The 9,233-nt window shown below is 41.9% G+C and overlaps 1 protein-coding gene across 1 annotated transcript; it reads left to right on the top strand.

Annotated features, from left to right (window-relative positions):
- The first annotated feature begins 2,789 nt into the window (after positions 1-2,789).
- LOC147362614 (olfactory receptor 1J4-like) lies at positions 2,790-3,731 on the top strand. The gene has a single exon (XM_086323365.1). The coding sequence runs from the start codon at positions 2,790-2,792 to the stop codon at positions 3,729-3,731; it is 942 nt and encodes a 313-aa protein (XP_086179491.1).
- The last annotated feature ends 5,502 nt before the right edge of the window (positions 3,732-9,233 follow it).

Genomic DNA, 9,233 nt, shown 5'->3' with positions numbered 1-9,233 from the left:
CGAGTATGCTCAGAACTCACTCAGCCATTTTAAAACACTAGAGATGGAAAGGAAGAGAGAGGCAGTGGCATACCAGAAGGCAATTACATGTGTCATGGTCAGTCACTCAGTCATGTCCGAGCTTTATAACTCTATGGACTGTAGCCCGTCAGGCTCCTATGTCCATGGGATTCTCCTGACAAGAACCCACTGGAGTGGGTTGCCCTTTCCTCCTCCAGGGAATCTTCATGAGCCAGGAATGGAACTGGCATCTCCTACATCACCTATATTGTCAGGCAGATTTATGAAGGCAGTTACTAATATTTATTCCAAATTTATTAAAAGTTCAGTGAGTCAAGGGCTATGGATGTGCTCATCTTTAGGGACCATAGTCTGGGCCCTGGATGTGAGGGGAGACCCCAGAAGTCAACACACATTTTTAGGAAGCTTCTTGATCTTGCTTGATGGTCACCTCATATCTTTGTTATATTTAGTTTCTGATCTGGAATCTTGGTCACTCACTCTGCCTAAATAATGAATTGATTTATTTAGTTTTTGGGTCACTCTCCTTTTGACTGCTTCTTTTTAGTCAATGCTTATCAACCCTTGTGACATATTTCTAAATTAACAAATTTTTATTGTGCTAAAATACATATAACATAAATGTTACCATTTCAATGATATTTAAGTGTACAGTTCTGTGGCATTAAGTACATTCATATTGTTGTACAGCCATCACCACCATCCACTCCAGAACATTTTTATCTTCCCAAACTGAAACGCTGCATCCACTGAATAATAACTTCTCAATTTCCTCCCCCATGCAAGGCCCAGCAACCACCATTCTATTTTTTGTCTCTATGAATTTGATCATTCTAGGAATCTCATGTAAGTGGAGTCATGCAGTATTTACATATTTGTGACTAGCTGATTTTACTTAACATAATGCCCTCAAGGTTTATCGATGTTGTAGCATGTGTCAGGATTTCTTTTCTTTTTAAGGATGAGTAATATTCCATTGCATGTAGAGACATTTTGTTTATCCATTCATTTGTCTATGGATACAGATTCTTTTCATCTTTTGGCTATCGTGAATGATGCTGCTTTAAACATGGCTATTCTCTTGTGGCTCAGCTGGTGTAAAGAATCCACCTGCAGTGTGGGAGACCTGGGTTCAATCCCTGGGTTGGGAAGATCCCCTGGAGAAGGGAAAGGCTACCCACTCTAGTACTCTGGTCTAGAGAATTCCATGAACTGTATAGCCCATGGGGTCGCAAACAGTTGGACACGACTGAGCAACTTTTACTTCACTTCACTTCAAACATGGTTATGCAAATCTTTTAAGCCCTTGCTTTCAGTTCTTTGGGATATATTATCAGAAGTGAAATTCTGAGGTGTTAGTCACTTAGTTATGTCCTACTCTTTTGTGACCCCATGGACTATAGCCCACCAGGCTCCACTGTCCATGGAATTCTACAGACAAGAATACTAGAGTGGGTTGCCTTTCCCTTCTCCAGGCAATCTTCCCAACCCAGGGATTGAACCTGAGTGTCCTGCATTGCAGGCAGATACTTAACCGCTGAGCCACCAGGGAAGTCCTGAAATTTCTGAATCATACGGTAATTCTATGCTTAATTTTTTGAGGAAATGACATAATGTTTCCTTACTTCCTTTCTCCCTTCCTCTCTCCCTCCCTCCATTCTTTCCTTTCTATGTCATTCTAATGATAAGAGGTGAGTTTATGGGTTGAGTGCTTATTTTGTACATGGTGTATCACTTTTACAATAACGCCTTAAGTGGTATCTGTGTGTGTGTGTGTTTGTGTCTGTGAGTGCGCAAGACAGACACAAGCACATAAGCAGCCTGGTTGTAAAGCCATGAAAGGGACTGTATCTTATTTATTCAGTTCAGTTCAGTTCAGTTCAGTTGCTCAGTCATGTCCGACTCTTTGTGACCCCATGAATCACAGCACGCCAGGCCTCCCTGTCCATCACCAACTCTCGGAGTTCACTCAAACTCATGTCCGTTGAGTTGGTGATGCCATCCAGCCATCTCATCCTCTGCCGTCCCCTTCTCCTGCCCCCAATCCCTCCCAGCATCAGGGTCTTTTCCAATGAGTCAACTCTTTGCATGAGGTGGCCATAGTATTGGAGTTTCAGCTTTAGCATAAGTCCTTCCAATGAACAGCCAGGGCTGATCTCCTTCAGAATGGACTGGTTGGATCTCCTTGCAGTCCAAGGGACTCTCAAGAGTCTTCTCCAACACCACAGTTCAAAAGCACCAATTCTTTGATGCTCAGCTTTCTTCACAGTCCAACTTTCACATCCATACATGACCACCGGAAAAACAATAGCCTTGACTAGACAGACCTTTGTTGGCAAAGTAATGTCTCTACTTTTGAATATGCTATCTAGGTTGGTCATAACTTTCCTTCCAAGGAGTAAGCATCTTTTAATTTCATGGCTGTAATCACCATCTGCAGTGATTTTTTCTATTGTAGTGTCTCCACTGTGTTTAAAAAAGAATGAGGTCTTCCTGATTTCCATTGAAGAGTTTGACTGATGTTCATTCATTAATGTGTTATTGGTGTCTCCAAGTGACTGTGTCAGTGTTCAGACAGATCACATTTTCATTGTTCTCACCACACTGGATGAGGCATCAATGTGTGAGTGAAATTCAGTGATATTTGTCTGTACAATGACACAGCCACTGGGAGAAAGTATGTAACCGTATGGTAATTGCTATGTTCAATATGTCTGAGTTCCTGACATTTCCCATTTCCGTTCATCCCCAGAAGAGATAAGAAGAGCATGAGGCCTGAGAATCAGAGCCACATGTCTGAGTTCCTCCTCCTAGGACTCCCCATCCAGCCAGGGCAGCAGAGCATGTTTTTCGCCCTGTTCCTGGGCGTGTACCTGACCACAGTGCTGGGCAACCTGCTCATCCTCCTGCTCATCAGGCTGGACGCTCACCTCCACACCCCCATGTACTTCTTCCTCAGCCACTTGGCCCTCACTGACGTCTCCTTCTCATCTGTCACTGTCCCTAAGATGCTGATAAACATGCAAACCCAGGATCAATCCATCCCCTATGCAGAGTGCATAGCACAGATGTATTTTTTCCTACTTTTTGGCTGCATTGATAACCTTCTTCTTGTAGTGATGGCTTATGACAGGTACATGGCCATCTGTCACCCTCTCCACTACACCACCATCATGAGGGAGGAGCTGTGTATGTTTCTGCTGGCTGGATCCTGGTTCCTCTCTTGTGTCATTGCCCTGTCCCACACCATCCTCCTGGCTCAGCTGTCCTTCTGTGCAGACAACAACATCCCACATTTCTTCTGTGACCTTGCTGCCCTGCTCAAGCTCTCCTGCTCAGACACCTCTGTCAATGAGCTGGTCATATTCACTGCAGGAGCTGCAGTTGTCATTCTTTCACTGAGTGGCATCCTGGTCTCTTATGGTCTCATTGGGGCCTCCATCCTGAGGGTCCCTTCTACGAAGGGGATCTGCAAAGCCCTGTCCACCTGTGGCTCCCACCTCTCTGTGGTGTCCTTATTCTATGGAACCATTATGGCACTGTACTTTTCCACCTCATCAGGCAAGTCCAAAGACAAAGACATGATTGCCTCACTGATGTACACACTGGTGACCCCCATGCTGAACCCCTTCATCTACAGCCTAAGGAACAGAGACATGAAATTGGCTCTGGGATTTCTTTTCAAAAGCAATAATCTTCTCGTCAAGTGAGAATCACCTAACTATGTTCTTATTTAAACCCACTGACTTTGTCAGAAACACTCTCTTAAAAAGTTGCATGTTGACCATCCATGTCTCTAGCATCATCCCAGTTATTCTTTAGTTTTTTAACTTCATATTTGTTTATTTATTTAGAACATTATGAAGCTTGATTAGATGAATAATTTTGTTACTGAGAATTATATATTATTGGTTACTATTTTTTAACTGTTTATTTAAATTTATTTATTTTAATTGGAGGCTAATTACTGTACAATATTGTATTGGTTCTGCCACACATCAACATGAATCCACCACGGGTGTACACGTGTTCCCCATCCTGAACCCCCCTCCCACCTCCCTCCCTGTGCCATACCTCTGGGTCATCCCAGTGCACCAGCCCCAAGCATCCTGTATCAAACCTGGTCTGGTGATTCGTTTCTTATATGATATTATACATGTTTCAATGCCATTCCCCCAAATTCATCCCACCCTCTCCCTCTCCCACAGAGTCCAAAAGACTGTTCTATACATCTTTGTCTCTTTTGCTGTCTCCCATACAGGGTTATCATTACCATCCTTCTAAATTCCATATATATGCGTTAGTATACTGTATTGATGTTTTTCTTTCTGGCTTACTTCACTCTGTATAATAGGCTCCAGTTTCATCCACCTCATTAGAATTGATTCAAATGTATTCTTTTTAATGGCTGAGTAATACTGCATTGTGTATATGTACCACAGCTTTCTTATCCGTTCATCTGCTGATGGACATCTAGGTTGCTTCCATGTCCTGACTGTTATAAACAGTGCTGTGATGAACACTGGGGTACACGTGTCTCTTTCAAGTCTGGTTTCCTCGGTGTGTATGCCCAGCAGTGGGATTGCTGGGTCATAAGGCAGTTCTATTTCCAGTTTTTTAAGGAATCTCCACACTGTTCTCTATAGTAGCTGTACTAGTTTGCATTCCCACTAACAGTGTAAGAGCGTTCCCTTTTCTCCACACCCTCTCCAGCATTTATTGCTTGTAGACTTAAATGGTCACTATGTTACTGGGCCAATTCCTTTCATTTTAGTCATATCTGTTTTCCATTCATTCTTCCATTGCCCCACAACACACATGCAACTTGTGGTCTTCAAAGCACCAAACTCCATTTTAGTGAGATATGTGATTGATCATTCTAAATACATTGTGCTATTTTTTTTTTTTTTTAGTATTTATTTATTTGAGTGTGTTTTAGCTGCAGTACACAGGATCTTTGTCGCATCATGTGGGATCTTTATTTGCAGCACATGGACTCTCTGGTTGTGGACCAGGGGCTCAGAAATTGCCGCACGCAGGCTTAGCTGCTCCGTGGCATGTAGGATCTTAGTTTCCCAACTGGAGGTCAAACCTGTGGCCCCTGCTTGCAAGGAAAATTCTTAACCCCTGGAACACCAGGAAGGTTTCATGAATATGTTGCCCTATTGTTTTAACTTCCTGAAGAGAGAAAGACTTGCTAAGACACAAACACACATCAACCACCTCTCTTCAAAGGAAAACATGACAGTGGCATTTTTGCTTCCCTTTTAATGATGAAGCCAGGCTTGCTTTAAATTTAGGCTAAGATTAGAGGTGTGAAATATGGTTGTGTGTTGGAACAAGCTGTACCTTCATGGGCTTCCCTCGTGGTAAAGAAACTGCCTGCCAATGCAGGAGATAAGGGTTAGATCCCTGGGTCAGGAAAATACTCTGGAGTAGAACATGGCAACCCACTCCAGTATTCTTGCCTGGAGAATTCCATGGACAGAGGAGCCTGGCAGGCTACAGTCCATGGGGTCACAAACAGTCGGACTGAAACCACTTAGCAGCATGCATGCATGTACCTTCTCATATCCTGGGTTTCTGATACTCAGGTGGTCAGATCAGATCAGTCACTCAGTTGTGTACGACTCTTTGCAACCCCATGTGTCACAGCACGCCAGGCCTCCCTGTCCATCACCAACTCCCGGAGTTTACTGAGAATCACGTCCATTGAGTCACTGATGCCATCCAGCCATCTCATCCTCTGTCGTCCCCTTCTCCTCCTGCCCCCAATCCCTCCCAGCATCAGAGTCTTTTCCAATGAATCAACTCTTCGCATGAGGTGGCCAAAGAACTGGAGTTTCAGCTTTAGCATCATTCCTTCCAAAGAAATCCCAGGGTTGATCTCCTTCAGAATGGACTGGTTGGATCTCCTTGCAGTCCAAGGGACTCTCAAGAGTCTTCTCCAACACCACAGTTCAAAAGCATCAATTCTTCGGTGCTCATCCTTCTTCACAGTCCAACTTTCACATCCATACATGACCACAGGAAAACGCATAGCCTTGACTAGACGAAGCTTTGTTGGCAAAGTAATGTCTCTGCTTTTGAATATGCTATCTAGGTTGGTCATAATTTCCTTCCAAGCAGTTAGCATCTTTTAATTTCATGGCTGCAGTCACCATCTGCAGTGATTTTGGAGCCCCAAAAAATAAAGTCTGACACTGTTTCCACTGTTTCCCCATCTACTTCCCATGAAGTGATGGGACCAGATGCCATGATCTTCGTTTTCTGAATGTTGAGCTTTAAGCCAACTTTTTCACTCTCCACTTTCACTTTCATCAAGAGGCTTTTGAGTTCCTCTTCAATTTCTGCCATAAGGGTGGTGTCATCTGCATATCTGAGGTTATTGATATTTCTCCCAGCAATCTTGATTCCAGCTTGTGTTTCTTCCAGTCCAGAGTTTCTCATGATGTACTCTGCATACAAGTTAAGTAAACAGGGTGACAATATACAGCCTTGACGTACTCCTTTTCCTATTTGGAACCAGTCTGTTGTTCCATGTCCAGTTCTAACTGTTGCTTGCTGACCTGCATACAAATTTCTCAAGAGGCAGATCAGGTGGTCTGGTATTCACATCTCTTTCAGAATTTTCCACAGTTTCTTGTGATCCACACAATCAAAGGCATAGTCAATAAAGCAGAAATAGATGTTTTTCTGGAACTCTCTTGCTTTTTCCACGATCCAGTGGATGTTGGCAATTTGATCTCTGGTTCCTCTGCCTTTTCTAAAACCAGCTTGAACATCAGGAAGTTCACAGTTCACATATTGCTGAAGCCTGGCTTGGAGAATTTTGAGCATTACTTTACTAGTGTGTGAGATCAGTGCAATTGTCCATTAGTTTGAGCATTCTTTGGCATTGCTTTTCTTTGGGATTGGAATGAAAACTGCCCTTTTTCCAGTCCTGTGGCCACTGCTGAGTTTTCCAAATTTGCTGGCATATTGAGTGCAGCACTTTCACAGCATCATCTTTCAGGATTTGAAAGAGCTCAACTGGAATTCTATCACCTCCACTAGCTTTGTTCATAGTGATGCTTTCTAAGGCCCACTTGACTTTCACATTCCAGGATGTCTGGCTCTAGGTCAGTGATCACACCATCATGATTATCTGGGTCGTGAAGATCTTTTTTGTACAGTTCTTCTGTGTATTCCTGCCACCTCTTCTTAATATCTTCTGCTTTTGTTAGGTCCACACCATTTCTGTCCTTTATCGAGCCCATCTTTGCATGAAATGCTCCCTTGGTATCTCTAATTTTCTTGAAGAGATCTCTAGTCTTTCCCATTCTGTTGTTTTCCTCTATTTCTTTGCATTGATTGCTGAAGAAGACTTTCTTATCTCTTCTTGCTGTTCTTTGGAACTCTGCATTCATATGCTTATATCTTTCCTTTTCTCCTTGCTTTTCACTTCTCTTCTTTTCCCAGCTATTTGTAAGGCCTCCCCAGACAGCCATTTTGCTTTTTTGCATTTCTTTTCCATGGGAATGGTCTTGATCCCTGTCTCCTGTACAATGTCACAAACCTCAGTCCATAGTTTATCAGGCACTCTATCAGATCTAGGCCCTTAAATCTATTTCTCACTTCCACTGTATAATCATAAGGGATTTGATTTAGGTCATACCTGAATGGTCTAGTGGTTTTCCCTACTTTCTTCAATTTCAGTCTGAATTTGGCAATAAGGAGTTCATGATCTGAGCCACAGTCAGCTCCTGGTCTTCTTTTTGCTGACTGTATAGAGCTTCTCCACCTTTGGCTGCAAAGAACATAATCAATCTGATTTTGGTGTTGACCATCTGGTGATGTCCATGTATAGAGTCTTCTCTTGTGTTGTTGGAAGAGGGTGTTTTTTATGACCAGTGCATTTTCTTGGCAAAACTCTATTAGTCTTTGCCCTGCTTCACTGTGCATTCCAAGGCCAAATTTGCCTGTTACTCCAGGTGTTTCTGACCATCTACCACTCAGGTGGTAGATGGTCAGAATTCTCCAATGTGTTTCAGCACTTCACTTTCTATAATGAAATGAGCATTTTGGAATCTCAAGTAGAGTCAAAATAAGTTTTATGGAATATTCTTTTGTTAAGTTAAAGAACCCTCCTTAGTAATAGGTGATATAACTTTTCATTATAACTTAGAGTTTCTATCTGCTGAAATAAATTAGATATAAACCTTTAGAAATAAGTCTTTTATTTCTTCTTTCTTGTCTAGTGTTTTCCAGACACAAATATTCAGTTAAGTTTCTAATTTTTACTTTTAATGAAGTCCAGAATGCTAGCTTCTCACTGCAGAATCTAGCTAATAAAGTGCTTTTGATGGTTTGCTAAAACTGAAATAGACTCTAATTTGATTGTACCTGTGACAGTAGCGGACCACAGAGTAGTCAATCTGATTACCAAATTTCTCCATTCTAGGAAAACTAAAATTTTTCCATATAAATTGGATTTTTGTGTTGAGAACAGCCTTCTGCTGTCTGATTAATTTTAGTATGGGAAAATAAGGGTTGTCTTTTACCCAGATATCACACTTCTAATAGGAAAAAACTAAATGCATGAACTTACAGTTAATGCACACAAAAGTATTTACTGCGTGACTACTATGTGTCAGGCAATTTTCTACATTCTAGGAACACAAGTTAAAAAAATTTTTTGATCCCATTGTAGAGTTTACATTCCAGCATGCCTGATCCTGCTCACTATGCTCCTTTTTTTTCGATAGTAGTTTTGAACCTTCCAACACACCATAAGCTTTTTACTTATTTTTTGTCATTGTTACTTTACTGGAAAGTAAGCTCTACAGAAGATGGGTTTTTGTCTGATATAGATAAATTCTAGATTTGTTGGTAGGTAAAAACTTCTATGAATGACTATGCCAAAGCCTTTGGCTGTGTGGATCACAATAAACCGTGGAAAATTCTGAAAGAGATGGGAATACCAGACCACCTGACCTGCCTTTTGAGAAACGCATATGCGGGTCAGGAAGCAACAGTTAGAACTGGACATGGAACAACAGACTGGTTCCAAATAGGAAAAGGAATACGTCAAGGCTGCATATTGTTACCCTGTTTATTTAACTTATATGCAGAGTACATCATGAGAAACACTGGGCTGGAAGAAGCACAAGCTGGAATCAAGATTGCTGGGAGAAATATCAATAACCTCAGATATGCAGATGACACCACCC

This window comes from Bos grunniens, chromosome 11 (genome assembly GCF_055505025.1).
Source record: "Bos grunniens cultivar Pamir isolate PY7600 chromosome 11, Bosgru_T2T1.0, whole genome shotgun sequence".
Lineage (NCBI taxonomy): Eukaryota > Metazoa > Chordata > Mammalia > Artiodactyla > Bovidae > Bos > Bos grunniens.
This window is presented reverse-complemented; position numbering and strand designations above follow the sequence as displayed.

What these genes read in the sequence shown, in the direction of transcription:
- LOC147362614 (XM_086323365.1), top strand. Translation starts at nt 2,790, where the DNA reads ATGAGGCCTGAGAATCAGAGCCACATGTCTGAGTTCCTCCTCCTAGGA.